General features: G+C 31.2%; 1 protein-coding gene across 2 annotated transcripts in view; it reads left to right on the plus strand.

Annotated features, from left to right (window-relative positions):
• LOC145307363 (protein big brother-like) overlaps positions 1–19,378 on the plus strand; it is a 140,443-nt gene that overhangs the window by 58,011 nt on the left and 63,054 nt on the right. Inside the window, exon 8 of one of the 2 annotated variants that reach the window (XM_080149856.1) lies at positions 17,076–18,131. The exons of the other annotated variant lie outside the window; for it this stretch is intronic. Within the exon in view, the coding sequence (XP_080005982.1) occupies positions 17,076–17,126 (51 nt within the window). The 3' untranslated portion in view covers positions 17,127–18,131. Of the gene's footprint in view, positions 1–17,075; positions 18,132–19,378 lie in introns of those variants that run through there. 2 annotated transcript variants of the gene reach the window in all.

Below are 19,378 nucleotides of genomic sequence, written 5' to 3' on the forward strand. Positions count from 1 at the left end.
AACCAATGTTCAAAATTGATGGGTTGGTTTTTTCCCTTGTAGAGTAATTATCAAAAGAAGCAGAAGAACTATTAATATCTTAAAATATAGAGGACTTTCCTAAATAAATTTTTTGAAACAGAATTATAATCTAGAAGTATTTTACCAGTCTAGTGTGTATGTGTGAAAATTTTTATTTTTGTATCTAAACTTTCCTCCCCCCCCCCCCCATCCCCCTCCATCTATCCATTAAATTTCTTCCCCCCATCTCCTTATAGTAGACCCCCGCAGCTAGGAATAACATAAGTATTTTTCCCACGTATAAGTAAAGGGTTAACTTACCCCCCCCTCCCCCCCTCCTACAAAACTCCTTATATATTCATGTGAACTGTAAGAAATATATACTTATTATTGTAACGCAGCTACTCTATAATTATTTGTTATTGCATGCAATTTAGATAAAATAATACAGTTCAATTATAAAGGTTAATATAGGTACACTAATACTATTTAAATTATTCTATTGGCTATTATGAAATCCAATTAGCATATTAGCAAATGCATCAATGCTAGAATTTTGTTCTTGTTGATCCTGAAGTGAACTATTTTGGCTTACTGTTTGTGGTGGCATTGAATATATTTGAGTAGCTGGTGGGCTTGTATAAATTGGACAATTGTTAAATATACTTGGGCCAATTGCTTGATATGCAACGCTATAGTGTTTTTGCTGCAAATATGGACCTTGCTTAAAAGTGGTTGTATATATGTTTTGATATTTTGGCTGTTGCGATAGCCTTAGGTCTGCCATAATTGCACTCATTGGTAGGTTGGGTTGTTGCATTGTTGCATGATTGGTTGATTGCTGAATAGGAGATAGCATTATATTCCTTGGGGAAATGCTATTCTTTTTTTCACTGTTAAGTGGCGTGCTATTGCATACTATTTCCCCAAAATATGAGGACTTAACATTCTCACTCAATTTAACTTTTTTACGCCCGTTACCTATAATTCGATTTTTTTTTATTATTGAATATTTTTACATTATTAAATCCTTTCAGTCCTACTGGTCCTAAGCAATGAAATATTTATTTATATCTAAAATGACAGAGAGGCCAATAGATAAAAAAAATACAAGGTTCACCATAAAAAGTTTGAAATCGATAAAACTATTCTAACATGCCTAAATTATTTATACAAGTTATCCGGACGTACGGAAGAACCTATTTATAGAAAAGCTTTAAAAAATTGAAAAAAAACTGTTTATCTTTGAAAAGCCCAGCATATGATTATTTGTAAATTTAGTTGAATGGTAATATCCCATTATTTTGCAGAGAGATCTTTTTTAATATACCCCCCCTCCCCTTTATTTTACATTTGATAAAAATCCTGGGGTAATTTTAAAGTCATTTTACTACTCCCCCTACAAAAAAAAATTATCACATCTTTCTGAGAGTTTTTCTCATATCCTCCTTAGATTTTTTTATATTTACGATGGTTTTTCTCCCTAAGGTTAAAACAAGCAGAATTCTGTATTTTTCATAACGATTAGGGGTTAGTAGTAATAGTTTAAAATTAAGATGTGAGAGGGCTCTTATAATGGGTCCACTACCGTAATAAGGGAAACTACAATTGAATTAGAATGTTTGAAAGGTAAATATTTAAGTTCTTATCTCTTTGGCACGCTTCAAGCTTTAATACCCTACATACTACTCATGGTTAAAGGTAGCGGTATTAAAGGTATTAAAATGAGAAAAATAATAGATAGATAGACTTAGAAATAGATAGATACACAGAGAGGGAGATGAGAGAAACAGAGTAGGAGAGCTAAAGAAAGACCAATAAGAAATGTTAGTAATAAAGAGAAAGAGAGGAGAAATTTAAATCTTTTATTCTATTTAACAATCCCTTGATCCCTGGGTAAGGTAACTGACATGTCAAACTTAATACAAACACAACGTTGAACAATATTGTTTAAACACCAATTATCTATTTAAAATTTAGGCTATTTATTTTGCATTATCTATCTTTCTATCTATTTACCTAAATGGCTGGATAGCTATCTTTCTTTAATAGAAACACAGCAAATTAGAACTATTTCTTTCTTTATATCAATCCACTAACGACTGAGCCCTGAGCATCTAGGGGCTCTATATTCAAAAGAGTAAGAAGAAGCTGGAAAAATAGCTTGAAACCATCCCAGGTATAACAATAAAACTACTTTACATTTGATTATTTAACCCTATTACTGATAAAATAAAAATTACTGACTTGGGCATTTGGAAACAAAAGTTAAAGTAAACAAATATAACACTGTTTGTCTTGTCTAATAGTGATTGTACAAACTTTATTTATCTACAAGCATTTTGACCCGTGTCAGCAAACAAAAACTTGGGAAGGTGCAGATTTCTGCGGATAGTAAAATGAAAAAGTAGAGATTTATTCTAGTCTTTATTTTACTATCAGTAAAAAATTGTCTATAAAACATGACTTCTTAGTAAATTTCAGAACCGGTTCTAATCCAGTGGATATTAATCGGTTTCAATGCTGAAGAGAAAAGAAAGATATTATTATGTCCATAAATCCCCCCCCCCCCCCCCTGCTTATATTAACAAACCAATAAGACAACCTCTTAGCTATAAAAATTTGCCACCAACTAATAATAAACATTCTTAACAAAAATTTTCAGTTAAAAATAAAAAGTTATTGCTTAACAGTTTTTTTTTATAATGTGGCCTAGGACAGCCCAACTTTTATGCTGTCCTGAAGATTAGGAAAATGTTTTCTGAAAAAAAAGAATAAAATCAAATTCCTGTTATGGTTTCGAAACTGATTAATATCCGCTGAATTAGAACCTGTTCTAAGCTAAACTGAAAAATTATGTATAGCATCGTATAACAGACAATATTTTACGAATATTAAAATGAAAATGATAAAATCAATACCAGTTTTGTTAGCCCGGTCCTTCAGCACCTCGGTGCCAACCAAACTTGTTTTATTCTTATAATTTTAAATTCCAATATCCGGGGAAAGTTGTCTATAATTTGATGCAATATAAAGCTATTATTGACATGGCGTTAATTTAATTAATTTATGATCAAGTCTATGTTGATTTTTTAATACAAAATTAAATTGATAGAAAGAGTATCCAACTTTTCAACCGATCAAAATAATAATTCTTTTTATATTGTTTTTACTTTTTGTATAATAAAGAATTTTTAATCTTATTTTAAACATCTATTATTTAATTTTGCTAAAAATAGTCCCAGTCTCAAACCAGGTCTTGTTGTACAATAAACCTAACCTTAAAACCTAAGCCCTAAATTGGGTTGTTAGAAATTAGCAATGGTATTGTCAGCCTGTAGCAGCCAATGACGTAGAGAATGCCAAAAAAAAGTCTGCCTCTAAAATGTCTTACTTAAGGGTTACTTTTGTAGAAATAAAGAAATAATTATATTAGCTGCAAGTAAATTCTTCAAAAATATAGAAAATTTTACTCTTTTTCTCTTTTCATATGGGATAAAAAGTGTAGCAACTCTATACTTGATACCAGAAAGTCTGTACGTCAATTTAAAACATGATGATTTATAACTTTTAATAAACATTTTTTATCAGAAACGATTATCCTATTCATCAGACATTAGAATCACAATTCCTAGAACAACAAGTTACAATTTTATAAGCAAATCATTATAACATTAATCAAGTCTTAAAAATTTAAGTATAACAACAAATTTATGTACAATTTTATGGATGTCCTTTTCACTTTTCCTGCTCTACTTTTTTTCTGCATTCTTTATTAAACCATCTTTTTTCTCTTCTTTCTAATCTTTTTAAATCTTTTTCTATCTTATTTTCTCTGATGAAATTGTATGGGGGTTGTAAAATCTGGAGTCACCCTTTTACTTAAAAACCTTTAAACTTGATAATATTCTTTATTACATCCAGGGAACAGAGGGATAGATAACATACTTATTTGTACATTTTTTAGAAATATTTCTAACCCATTCATAAGGCACTAACCCTGTGGGGCCCTATTCCTGTTGGGCACTTATTACCTAACCTAACCTTATCCTTATATAAAAGTAATAGATTTCTAAGAGTCTGTCTGTCTGTACCGAAGGATCTCTCAAAGGTCATGGTAAGGTTTTTAACTATTTTGGGGGAGGGTACAACCAACCTTCCATATTCCTTATTAGGGAAACCTTAAAGTTAAGAACACAGTAATAGTGTCTGACTGATTATGACGTAACAAAAAAAATTAGCCAATGAGAGGCCACTATAAATTTTACCATTGGTCAATAACGGCCTCTCATTGGCTAATTTTTTTTGTTACGTCATAATCAGTCAGACACTATTTCTGTGTTCTTAAGTTAACATTACTACTTGAATCCTATATCTACGATTTTTTTTCTTTCTATCCTCTAAGTCTCCTGACCTCGACCTCTCCCCCCCCCCCCCTTCAATTCAATATTACTCACTCTGGGGGAGGGAGGGGGGGGGGAGTTAGAGAGGGGGTACTACTTCCCAATTTTTGCATTCAATCTACCGGACATATTTACAGTGCAGGGGGTGTTCATACATCACCCGCCAAAAACACTAACTTTTTATTGATAAGATATTGGAGGATAAGGATTCATTTAACAATGAAGTATAATTTGAGAAATTTTTTTAAATTGTCATCAAAAAGAAAGAAGTTTCAAACTTTGTTATTGCAATGGTGATTCCTAGAACAAATTATCTTGAGTTTTAAGCAGTTTTGTGTGTACCCCCCTTCACTTCCATCTATCACGCCCCCCGTAATCTCCTTCAATCTTTCGGAGCCTCCCCCCCCCCCCCCTTTAAAGAAGAACCCCTCCTGTCATTCCTTCGCGTAATAAAGCAATAAACCTACTTGGAACTAGGGTAGGGTACGATAAGCACAATACCAAAAATTTTAATAATAAATAATCACTAACTTTAATTTTGTTTTAATCTAAGTAAAAGGAGGAATTTTGTAGATCATCCATGGAAATTTATAATTCAATATCTTATCACTTAGATCCCTGTTAAGGATATGTATAATTGTGTCATAATATCTCTAAAACTTGTTAAAAAATATTTTTGTCTTAAACGTAGCCCAACTACAAATTGTATGCTTCTACTTTAGTATGGATAATGTTCCTATGCCTTATCAACATATCCATCTATATCTATCTATCTACTATTTATCTATCTATCCATGTATATCTGTCTATCTATCTTTAGTATGGATAATGTTCCTATGCCTTATCAACATATCCATCTATTTCTATCTATCTATCCATCTATATATCTATCTATCTATATTTAGTATGGATAATGTTCCTATGCCTTATCATAATATCCATCTATATCTATCTATCCACTCTCTATCTATCTATCCGTGTATATCTGTCTATTTATCTTTACTATGGATAATGTTCCTATGCCTTATCAACATATCCATCTATATCTATCTATCCATTCGTATTCATCTATCTATCTATCTTTAGTATGGATAATGTTCCAATGCCTTATACCAATATATCCATCTATCTAATAGCTATCTACTTTCTATCCATATATCCATTTGTATTCATCTATCTATCTATCTTTAGTATGGATAATGTTCCAATGCCTTATCAACATATCCATCTATATCTATCTATCTACTTTCTATCTATCTATCCGTGTATATCTATCTATATATCTTTAGTATGGATAATGTTCCTATGCCTTATCAACATATCCATCTATGTCTATCTATCCATTTTTCTATCTATCTATCAGTGTACATCACGCTAATCCCTGAACCTCAATTATAGAGAAGCTACACATAAGCCCCGGGATTGTTCAAGGCTATTTTTTAGAACTAAAGTTCTTTGATGGTTTTATTCAATTTAACTGCCCAACTTTCCTTAAACGATAAGGGGTCAGCCGCCAGTTTATAACATAATGTTGGGGGCTAGAAAATAATGATTAGGGGCTAAATATTTGTTACCTAGATAGATATTTATTATCTTATTGGGTAACCGTTATGAAGATGGATGGATAGAGATATTAGGGGTCCTCTTAACGGCCATATACTTTGGTCTAATATGGGTTAGGATAGGCTGCAGGGTTATAAACTAATTCATTTTTGCCTAGACTATTTATTAGTCAAATTTTAAGCTTAGTAAAAAACCAAACAATAATTTTCAATATTGACCAAAAAATATCTTAAGGGATAAGACAATGGATGATAAATTGATGTAAACAAAATTACCCCTTCTATAGATTTAAATTATTGGTTGAAAAGTTTGGACACTTAAGTTTGAACCAACCAATCAACTAATAAGAGAACGTGTTATACTACATTTACAGACCAATGTCCCTTCCCTCCTGAGAAATGAAAAAATAAATAATTTAAGAAGTTTTGAAAATGTAACATGGATACATTTGTGTTTTTATTAATTTTTAATGTTTCTTGTCTGTTTTAAAGTTTTGACCATATCTTAACTCTTTTTAGCTTTTTCTATCTATCTACATGTACAAGTGAAGATGCATGACCCAGGTGATTACCTGGTCCAAGTGGTGGTGACTTTTTTCGTCTGCTTGCAAATTGCTTTCTGCTCTGTTTTATTGGCTTGACTGTGTTTTACATTTCCGATGCCATTGGCTAATAGCCTTAGTACAAAATCGGGACAGGGCACCACCCCGTGGTAGAGTTACATATTGCTCGTGCACCCTCTATTCTTTTACTTAAGTATCTACATATCTTACTATCTACCTATCTATCCCCCCTCCTTATTTACTAAGTATATTTGCGATAACTTTTATTTAATAGATTCTTCCAATTTTTAACATTTACAAAACAGCCTGCTTTATTGCTTCAAGATCCATGTCAGATCTATATAGGAAATAAATGTCTATAAATGAGCTCAAGTCTTCCAAGGGATAAATGTTTAAAACTTATAGTGCTCCAATAATCCATAATAAACTCTCATTGCCCAGAACGATAAGACCCAATATTTTACTTTATTAAGAATAAATTCATTTTTTTTATTTCATGTTGCTATTTACATAATGTTGAAGTATTTAATTACTATTCTTAAAACAGAAAATTTAAATTCATAATATAGTAAATTTAAGAAAACTTAGTTTTAAAATAAATTGATTCTAGCGCCACTTTTAATGTGTTCAGATTTACAAACAAAAATCAAAAACATTTTAACCCTTTCATGACGGTTATATAAAAAAATATATATTGGAAAAAAAATTCCATAATTCAAATTACATTTTTGAAAGAATGAAAAAAAGCATTATCATAAATACGTATGTGAAGATCAAATAAAGAAATCAAAAGACAAATGGAAGAAAAAGCAAGTGTGAGAGAGAGGTTTAAAAAACAAGAAAACGCTAAGGCAGAAAGTTATTACGTTGATAGTGTCAAAGGCTTTTATTATAAAATAAATAACTAAAATCAGCCGGACAGAAATTCTAACGTAAGTAGTTGAACTTGAAGTAATCTTTATGTGCAAGTTAATATATTTATATTTATTTTCTAATATTTCTAATAATTAACAAAATCCATATTTCTAATTCTGAATAAAAAAATGCATACCTAGCGGATGCGTACCTAGCATCCAGGGGCTCTGTAATTAAAGGGGCAGAAACAGGCTAGAAAAAATAGCTTAAAACCATCTGAAAATGAAATAGCCTAATGCCCTCATGGGACCTATTTGAAGCTTACCTAAAATTGAGAACCCAATCGCTTTAGTAGTTATTGAGATTTTAACCTTCAGACAAAAAAAACTTTATATATTATTAGCGTTTGCCCCTTTATTATCTACGGACTAGAAAAAAAGCTTAAACCCATCCCAAGACTTAAATCTAAAAATTAAATAGCCTAAAACCATCACGGGACCGATGTTAAGTTTATATAAAATAGAGAACCCAATCAGTTAACCCTTACAGATCGGGGGGGGGGGGAGGGAGAGGGGGGCTCCAAGAGCCCCCCCCCCCTCTAGTAGTAAATATAAGCAAGTGCACTATTTACAAAGGTGAATTTTTACTGCTGTTTTAACTTATAATTGAGACATCACACCCTCTTTTCTTTAAACAAGTGCAGCTACTCCAAATATACTCCATATCTATATGTAGTGTACATCTAACAAGTGCCCTTTTCACAAAAATAAATTTTTACTGCTCTGCACTAAATTATAATTGAGACATCACACCCTATTTTTTAATGTAGCACAACTACTCTATAGAAATTTAGACAAGAGCGTCTGTTCATCTCTTTGTAATAAATTCCAAGCAGGAATTTGATGAATTTTGAAAACTGAAAAAAGGGAATTTTCTTTTATTTCTTTAAAACTTAACCTTATTTTAAAACAAAGATGACCAAAAATACTATTTATTTAGATTTTATAAAAAAAACTGTTCTTTTTCTGATATTATTTCTATTTCAAGACTACCCCTTATTAATTATGTGTTATTTAATGTTAAGTGTATATTTATAACAGTCTCTTTTACACCTATAAACAATACAAGGCAAGGTGGAAACAATTTTAGGGGCCATAAAACGCAATGTGATAAACATATACACAGACAGACAGACATACAGACATCAGGGGGCTAAGAATTTGGGAGATAAAAAACAGTAGGGGAAGTGGACCAGAGTTTAGAGGGGGTGGATTTATTAAGTAGGCTTGTTAAATCTAAGGGGGAAATAATATAAATAGACTAAGCTGCATTTTTTAACTTTGAAGTAACTGGACAAAGTGTCTCAAAAATCAGCCATGTGACGTCTTAACAATGAGAAATTATCCATCTCTTTTTAAGGGGTTTACTTCCCACTTCTCCTCTCATCTCCCTCATTTTTATGACGTCACATGGCTGATTTATTTAGACACTTTGCCCAGTTATACTTTGAAGGACTTTTGAAAATTTAGATAAACAAATTACAATTTGTTTTTTACCCTGTTATTTTTGGTAATTATAGTTAAAAATCCTTCTTAGTAGGAAAAGTGTATCCTAAATAAAAATTTAGCTGTAAAGAGAGATTAATTTATCAAAAATCGATGCTTCCTTATAACGGAGGTCAAAAAAACTACTGGCATAGAGGGGAGGGGGGGTCTAAAAATCAGTGAATTCAGAGTCATAAAACAGTCCAATTTTATACTACATAACATATGGGAGAAAACGTTAGGGTAGGGGGAAAATACGTTAATGATAGATAGATAGATGGATTGTTAGATAGATAGTTAGATAGATAGATAGATAGATAGATAGATAGTTAGATAGATAGTTAGATAGATAATTAGATAGATAGTTAGATAGATAGATAGATAAATAGATAGATAGATAGATAAATAGATAAATAGATAAATAGATAGATAAATAGATAGATAAATAGATAGATAGATAGATAGATTGTTAGATAGATAGTTAGATAGATAAATAGATAGATAGATGATACACCCCTTTCATGGTTGATATCTGGTGTAAATTAATGATCAACCTAACTTCAAACTTTTAGCCAACTTTTAACAATGCTCACACACATACACAAACACACTCATTCACACACACACAAAACACAAAGCTAAGAAGTGTAAAACATTAATTTAAGTAGAAAAGTTAAAAGTGTTTGTTTTTACTTATTATACAACAATAAAATTGCTAGCAGCAAAGCAACTTAAAACTAATGTATGTATATCCGTCGGTCGGTCGGATATTCCTTTCACGACAGACGGCTGATTTTTTCGTGAGGATTCCCCTAATAAGCATAAACTCTCAAACTATCTATAGACTATCCATATTGGGTTGTGAAATTTCATACTCCTACCTTTAATAGCAGCTCAGAAAATTGAAATGACTTAATTACTGACTGACATACAGACGGACATTCATAATTATAATTTACATTTGCTACTAAAAGAGGATAAAAGTTATTTCTCGTATCGTATTATAAACGGCTTTCCGCGGATATAGAATGTACAATTATAAGATTAAAACTAGTTTTTTTAGCCCCGAGATGCAGGAGGCACCGGCTAAAAAAACTGGTTTTAATCTTATGATTGTACATTTCTATATTCGTAGAAAACTGGATATAATACGATGCTAGACATAGTTTTTTCGTATGGATGAGAACCGGTTTCTAACCACCGGATTCGAATGAATACGAAAAATAAGTTTATTATGTTTAGTTTAGTTGGATATAAGAAAATAAATGTAATACTTTCCAGTACATAAGTTTATTCATGGGAATCCTTCATACTATCAGGGAGGAAGCGGGGGGATATTGGACTGTAGATTACACTGGTATCCAAAGTTTTATAACAACGCCATCTTTTGGCTCAAAAACTTTAACCTAACTTTATAAACAATATTTTTTTATCCAGGGAAGGGGTAATTTTGTTTATCATCTTTTATGATGTATATCAATTTATTGATCATTGTCTTATCCCTTAAGATCACTGTTCATACTAAATTCTTTTTTGCAAGATCTTGGGAGGAAGAAGGGTTGTATATTCCCTGAAAAAATGTAAAAACAGAAAAAGTTTTCTTGTTTTTATTGTGTAAATTTGTTTGTCTTTACTCCAAAAAATATAGTATTATAAAAATGCTTTCATACAAAATATAAAAAATTATAAGTAAGAAGTATAAAAGGCTCTTATATCAAAACAAGGATGACAACATTCTATAGTAGGGAGTAGAGAAGATGCTTATTGCTCAAGAGAATCTTCATACAAAAATCATATAAATCATTTTTCATAATAATGTGTTCATTTCTCAGGAATCTTAGGTGATAAGACAATGGATGATAAATTGATGCACTCTCAATGCGGATTAACATTAATGGTGGACTCTAGGTTAAGAGTACAACCCATGAAAGAGTTTTCCCTTAAGTATTAAGACTTGATATTTCGTGCTTAGAAAACTTTGGGGACCAGTAAATTTACTATTTAATATCCCCTACCTTCTTACCAATTCAATAACAGACGAATATTACAAGTTTAGAAAATTCAAATAACAACCAGACAGATAGAGTTAGTTATAGAGTAGGAAAGCATAGGAAAAAAGAATATTGTCATAGCTTTTTCCTCAGGGATCTAAGGGATATTATCCTCAATGATGATACACAAAATTACACCTTCTGTAGATTACAATTAGTGGTTGAAACGTTTGGACATTCATTCAACCTAATGAACTAAACAGTCATAATTCAATAAAAGTCTCCAAAGTTGTTAAGCCAACGAATAAGAAAACGTTATTATAAAACTTTTAGACTAGTTAGTTATATAGAATAGCTGAACTGAACAACTAAAAAAAGAATATTGTCATAGCTTTTTCCCCCCTGTTCTTTTTTCCATAGCTCTTTACACAAATACAAAGAAACTAAAGAGAATAAATTAAGATTTCTTACACAACACTGTCACCTTACATTCTAGTTGTATGTATTAGAAACTAGAAAGGGTATGTCCATAGCCTGGGTTAAGTAAATACCAGGGATAAGACAATGGACGATACATTGATGTACAATACATCACCAATGATGATGTACATAAAATATGCAACTTAAAGTTATTGGTATAGAAGTTAATTGAAGACTTCTTGTTTAAACCAACCAATCAAGCTGGAATTAAAGTACCCAAAGATTTAACCCTAGCGAAAGAGAGGGCGTGATTATTTTAAAACTTTGGGTACCCGAGTAATTTACAGTCAAATGTCCCCTTTTTTATTGTAAAACACTGGTAAAATTTAACTATTTGTTTTAAACTTTTTAGAGAATATTATTTAAAACTGTAGTTCAGTTTACTGTGTTTTTCTGGTGGATGAAATGACTATAGAGAAGAAACCCAACAATAAAAAACACATATACATGAACAAACATTAAAGACTATTCCATATAAACTAAATCCATTAAATTACAGTTCAATTCAAGCCTTATAGCATACTGTTATAGTATGATGTTGAGATTTAAGAACCCAGGTTAAGATTAATGTTTATAAGAAGCCCTAAGAATAATATCTCAAAGAATCACACACCATCGTGATTTCTCCCTTTTTAATACAATGTATCTTCTACTAGGAAAGTATCATGAAATTTTTACAAAAAAAACAAGAATGGTAATTATAAATGTAGGGGACATTAGACTGTAAATTACACTGGTACCCAATGTTTTATAACCACCTACATCTTATTAGTTGGTTCAACAGCTTTGGGTACTATTATAGAATACTGATTCCTTACTAGTAATGTCCAAACTTTTAAATCGATTATTTTAAACGACAGAAGGACCGATTTTGTTTATCATTATTGGGGATGATCAATTTATCGTTCATTACTTAATGAACACACAACTTTGTATGTATTGTTTTTTTTATAAATTCTATTATACCATTCTTTTTTCCACTGTGTCTTTGTCTTCCAACCCCCCCTGACACTATTTTCTTTTTATTTCTCTGTGATTTGAATAAACTCCATTATTTTGTCATCTTAGATTTTATGTAAACATTTCAACATCAAAAAAACACACAAATAAAAGATTTTATTTAGAGTAAGAAACCGAATTATACAAAAGACGTTAATATTAGCAGGACTTTTTATACTACGATCATGCCTTCGCCTAAGAACAGGATCGATATCTGGACAAAAGTCGTGCAAAAATCCACATTTGCCATAGTTAAATTGCTTAAAAATTACAAAAAGGCAAGTTAAATTATAAGGTTTTTTTTTAAAAAGTCAAGGAAAAACCTGCTATTCATTAAAAATACACAAAAAGAAATCTTGCTAATCTACATACATAAATCATGGCAAAACAAAACCAATGATTCAAAAGAACGTTGCTTGATCCTTATATAAAAATAACAGGATGTATATCAGTGTGTTTGAAGCAAATAACCGCAGAACCGATATGTTTCTCCTTAAATGAAGCTTACCATAGGTTCTGAAGAGGTTTGAAACTATTTAAGGTAGGGTACCACCAAATATCCCCACTTTTATGAATAATTTTTTAAAACACCATTGACATAAAATAATTTCTAGATTGATAAACAGGGCTTATAGAATCTTAAACTGTGACAGTATTTCTCTCTCTCCTCTCTCTCACTCTCTCTCTCTCTATCTCTTTCTCTCTCTCTCCTCTTTCTATCTATCTATCTTTTTTATTCTTGATGTCTCTAATATTCTAACTGTGCTCTTTCTTGTACGTGATTTGAATACAAGGTGTTAAGACAATTTCACCAAAAAAATTTATTCAAAAATAACAAATAAGTAACTTCAATATGAGGACATTTTTTTGGTAATTATATGGAGCTAATTATCTCAATTCCAGCAGACAACTAACCCTTTGATTGCACAACCTTTGTCTAGAGGTCCTCTCTCAGTATACCTGTTTAAATATAGTGACATTTACCTTACTACTACTTAAATATCACGCGTTTGACATATCAAGAGTCTAACCCTTTAAATGTCTTAAGACTCAAGATCATTTCTAAAAAGATTGCTATATTTTAACAACTTTTACTGGTGGGATTGTTAGAACACTCTAAACGCTGTCACCCGAATTTTTATTCTCAACCTTCCTGTGCAAGATAAATGTGTGCAAGTGTGTAAAAAGAGTTCTAGAGAAGAATAGAAGAAAAAGAAATGAATATATTTTCTATTTTAATACATAAAACTGTTTATCTATCTATCAACTATTTATTCAAATTTTAAAATTGATTTTAATCTTAACTTTCATTATTATAGTCTCCATTATATTTTCTATTTTAATACATACAACTATTTATCTATCTATCAACTATTTATTCAAATTTTAGTTTTGATTTTAATCTTAACTTTCATAGTATAGTCTCCATTATCTTTTCCTTTAAAATATCTAAGAAACTTACATAGTGTCAAAGTGCTTATAATTATAACATCTTGAAAGACATTAAAACAATATTTTTCCTAATTATAGAAATTATGCCTTTTGCAGCATTCAATAATTTTAAAGAATAATATGTCTTTTAATAACATATGAATCTTGATAATAATGATTAATATTATTATTATGCGAGTATTCTGTTAAAAATAGCATTTAATCTAAATTTATTTATAAACTTATTTTTTGTTTGGTTGTTGGCAATAATACTTTAATAATAATTAGCGGTTGTGCCTCTAAAGGCCTCTAGGGACACTTAATGTGGGGAAGGTTTTTTTTAAATTCGACCCCCCCCCCCCCCCCCCCGGCAGATAAATATCCGAATTGAGACTGTTAAGGTTTAAGAGGGGAGTTGGTTTAAAAGTAACGCAAATATTACATGATTCAAATTACAGAATATCTGTCCCTAAATCCAACTTTTATTCTGTATTTGTGAAAATATGATAAGTACCGTATGCATCATTATACACTATATAACATTAGAATATTATTAGAGAAACTTCATAGTAAGTAGAAAAATAGCCTAAAACTATATGAAGACTTTATTAGGAAATAAATAGCCTAAAACTCTACCAAGACCTACATTGAGCTTCCTTGAAATGATGTTATTAATCGGTTTAGTGATTTGCAATATCTTAAAAAACTTTTTGCTTTATTTATTGGGACAAGCAGTTACGGGGCCTAGAGGCCTCTATTGGGATGACATTTGCTAATTTTTAATTTTAGTTTTCTTGGCTTAATTATTCTTGGGTGGGTGGTGTATCCTCCCCCCAAACTAATTATTAAACCTTCCCAGGACATATGAGAAGCTTCACTGTAAAGGTGAATCATATCGGTTCAGCGGTGACAGAGAACATGAAAAATTTGTCTATTATATTACCATCTTTTTCTCTACAACTGATAAGTCTAATGTCTATAGTAAATATGAATATGAGTGGAGGAGGAGGTTAATATTAATCTTTACTTCCCCGCCCTTTACCCTTTATTGACCTGTAATCTTTAGGGGGGGGGGTGGGGCTGATATGTCTATGAAAATTATTAATATATCCTCGGACCAATGGGCGTGAAGTGTGTAGTGTACACAAATATCATCCAGGAATATAAAGGGATAAGACAATGGCCGATAAATTCATGTAAATCCCAAAATATGATACTCAAAATTACCCCTTTGTAGATTACAATCAGTGGTTGTAACGTTTAGATATTCAACTTGATGAACCAACCCATAAAAATTTGATAAAAGTCCGCATAGTTTTAAAGCCAAGGAACAAGAAAACGTTATTAAAAAACTTTGGGGACTAGTGTAATAAACAGCTCAATGTCCCCTCCCTCCCTGAATATCATATCAATACATGAATCTTTCCATGCTACATTAAATAATATATTTATTATCATAGTTTAGGTCCGATTCCGATTCATTTCCGCTGGATTAAAACCAGTTCTCACGTATCATGTTATAGATAATTTTCCAGGAAAAATGAAATAAAAATCACATAATTGATACCTGTTTTATTGGCTCGGGCTTTCGGCTATTCGGGGCCTATAAATCATAGTTGCTAGAATTCTGAATTTTCTTTTTAAAACCTTCCTTTAATGTGGATTTACTATATAACTAGCTTTGTCAGTCTGTTTGTTGATTTTTCTTTTTATTTTGCTAATTTATCTTTGCTTCACAACTTATGGTGTTATTATCCTTGTTAAAGTACAGTTTACTGAAATGCCTTTTTATCAATAAGATCTTTATTACATATCAAATTCAAAATTGCTTTGTCCTTTAAGAAAAAACTTTTTTATATTACATTTTTTACGAAAGTATAAATAGACGAAAAAAGTAATATAAAGTAACGTTTTTTCAGTTAGGTTGAGGTTTAAGTAAGGTTGAGAACCGGTTCTAATCCAGCGGATATTATTCGGTTTCGAAGTCGTACTGGAAAAAAAATTCTGTAATAACCCTATAATATTAAAAGAGGGAGAATAATATTTGAGTTTCAATGTTAGTAGAGTTATTATAATGGGGGGGGGGGGGGGGAGCATAAACATATGTCTTCCTTTCATAAATCTCATCATTGTTTGAGGGGGGGAAATTGCTAAATTGCTGGAGGGGGGGGGGGGGGTTAGGATGTGTAATAATTTTAGGGAGGGGATAGCATAAGTGTGATATACAAAATATGAGTATCAAAAGATTGTGAGGGGGGGGGGAAAGGGTGACAAAATAATATAAAAGATATGGTTGGGTGGGTGACAGGGGGAAAATATGGAATATTAAGGCGGGGGGGGGGGGGGTGATGGGGAATTTACACTAAAGTGAGCTTTGATATCATAATTCTAAATATCCCCTCCCCCCCCCCCCCCACCCTACCCATCTAAGAATATAAATATGACACCATATTGTGTATATACCCCCCCCCCCCCCTATTTATGTAGAGTTTCTAAAAGCTAGAACTTTTAAGAAATAAAATTATTGATATATTAATTTTATACTTTTGCTAGTAGAAACTTAAATCTACCATTTAAAAAGGATAATTTTACTTTACACTATTAAAAATATTTAAAAGTTAGTTTACATTTGCTAATACTAATTTTTCTTGATTTTATGAACATAATACAGTATAACTTACTCTCAGTAGTAAATAGAATATAAATATCATTGTATTTCTCTTTTTCTCACTTGATTTTCTTTGTTATGCTATTGTTTTCTTTCTTTTAATCTTCTTTCTTTCTCTCTCTATTCCATGTTTCTGTTTAATCCATGTATTTGAAAAAACGGATAAGAAAAGCAAAAAATAGCATAAGACCATCCTAAAACTTATATTAAAAAATCCATACCGGGACCGAAATCTTAAGCTACGGTAAAAAAAACCTTACTATTTATAGGATATATATTTATCGCTCGTTATTTGGTAGGTATGGGTTTGAGCCTCAACCCAACACCAATTTATAACTAAAGACGTCAAAAATGGTCAGATGTGCAACAATAAATATTTAAAATAGGGGGAATGCCTTTGTCCAAATAAGTGCAACTTATTACCATTTACAATGAAGACTTCCAAACCATTTCGTTTGATCAAAGAGTTGGAAGTCAATTGGACGTTTGACCGCGTTATCATGTAATTTATTAGGTTTATCCCGTCCTTTTAGAAACCATTTATCTATCGATATATATCTAACTTTTTTTTATTTTCAGGCCAGAAAGAAGCAACTGGAACTAGCAACCTCAGCCCAGCAAACCATGTGATTTAACAACAGTTCCTTCAAGTTTTTATTCCATTAAACAGTGATTAAAAACAACAAAAGACTATTTAAGTTACAATTTTAAGCCAAATTTAACTAAAGTGATTATTTTTAAAAACGATAAAAGACGTTTTAATAATTAAAGTACCAATAAAAATTTTGATTTAAAAGTGCTATATACATAGAATACAGTAGAAAATTTTAAATGTGAAGTTAAAATGGAAGACAAAATTTAATTATGACCAATATAAGTGTTTAGATGATTCTAAAATTGTGAAAAAAATATACAATTAGTTTCTGAATTCTTTAATAATATGAAATTGTAGATTTTTTTCTTTTGATAATGTAATTCAAATTTTCCAATAAAATATCTTAAGATTAGGATTACTGTTGTTTTGGTTTGTTTCATTCTCCTTTACATCACTTTATCTCTCTCTCTCATCTCTCTCTCTCTCTCATCTTTCTCTCTCTCTCTCTCTCTCCTTCTCTCTCTCTCTCTCTTTCTCTCTTTCTCTCTTTCTCTCTCTCTCTCTCTCTTTCTTTCTCTTTGTCTCTCTTTGTCTCTCTTTATCTCTCTTTGTCTCTCTCTCTCTTTCTCTCTCTCTCTCTCTCTCTCTCTCTCTCTCTCTCTCTCTCTCTCTCTCTCTCTCTCTCTCTCTCTCTCTCTCTCTCTCTCTTTCTCTTTCTCTCTCTCTCTCTCTCTCTCTCTCTCTCTCTCTCTCTCTCAATTTATCCGCCATTCGTCTTATCCCTTTTGATCCCTGACTGAGTGGACCAGACATATTTTCTCTCGGTTAGTCCTGAGTTTATCGGAGCCTTTGTCGGAGCACTTTTACTGGCCTCTGTCGGCACTTTTTTACAGGCTCTGTCTCCGTCAGGGTGAACATACTTAGATGGGACAAATCATGGATCTTAAGGGATATGACAATTGATGATAAATTGTTTACATCCCCATTGATGATTAGCAAAATTATCTCTTCTATTAAAGTACACATAGTTTTTGAGCCAACGAATAAGATAACGTGGTTGTAAAACTTTGGATAACAGTGTAATTTTACAGTCCAATAACCCCTTCCTTCCTAGAAAATTAAAATTTTAAATATTTAAAATCTAGGTCTGTTTTGTTTCCAAACTTTCCCAAAATTCTCCATCTTTTTGGAGAATATCCTTGTCTTGATTTGTATCTTTGTCACTTAGGTTTAAACTTTATACGAGTTTCTTTAAATTGATATATTTTAGAGTATTTCAAATATTTTTGACAATTTTACTGGTACTCAAAGTATTATAAATAAGCTTAATCGATCGTTGGTTTTTAAACTTTGAGGACTTATATTGATTTGTTCTTTAATTAATAAATTAAATCTATTGGGGAAGTACACCATTATTGCCCATTGTCTTATCCTTTAAGATCCCTGCATTTTGAATGTATTTACATATATATATAGTCTAATATGATATTGAATAGTCTAAACTAAGTCTATTATAATATCACTCTAATATGATACTGACTAGTCTAAACTAAGTCTATTATAGGATCACTCTAATATGATACTGACTAGTCTAAACTAAGTCTATTATAGGATCACTCTAATATGATACTGACTAGTCTAAACTAAGTCTATTATAAGATCACTCTAATATGAAATTGACCAGTCTAAACTAAGTCTATTATAGGATCACTCTAATATGATACTGATTAGTCTAAACTAAGTCTATTATAGGATCACTATAATATAATATTGACTAGTCTAAACTAAGTCTATTATAGGATCACTTCAATAAGATTCTGACTAGTCTAAACTAAGTCTATTATAGGATCACTCCAATACTCCAATAAGATACTGACTAGTCTAAACTAAGTCTATTGTAAGATCACTCTAATATGATACTGACTAGTCTAAACGAAGTCTATTATAGTATCAATCAAATAAGATACTGACTAGTCTAAATTAAGTCTATTATAACTCTGTATCTCTCTCTCGCAATATTTTCTACTTGTCAAAATAAACATAGAGATCACTCTAATATGATACTGACTAGTCTAAACTAAGTCTATTGTAAGACCACTCTAATATGATACTGACTAGTCTAAACTAAGTCTATTATAAGATCACTCTAATATGATACTGACTAGTCTAAACGAAGTCTATTATAGTATCACTCCAATAAGATACTGACTAGTCTAAATTAAGTCTATTATAACTCTGTATCTCTCTCTCGCAATATTTTCTACTTGTCAAAATAAACATAGAGATC

The sequence above is a fragment of the Acartia tonsa genome, chromosome 1, assembly GCF_053477335.1.
Source record: "Acartia tonsa isolate MP-2025a chromosome 1, ASM5347733v1, whole genome shotgun sequence".
In the NCBI taxonomy this organism is placed as follows: Eukaryota; Metazoa; Arthropoda; class Copepoda; order Calanoida; family Acartiidae; genus Acartia; species Acartia tonsa.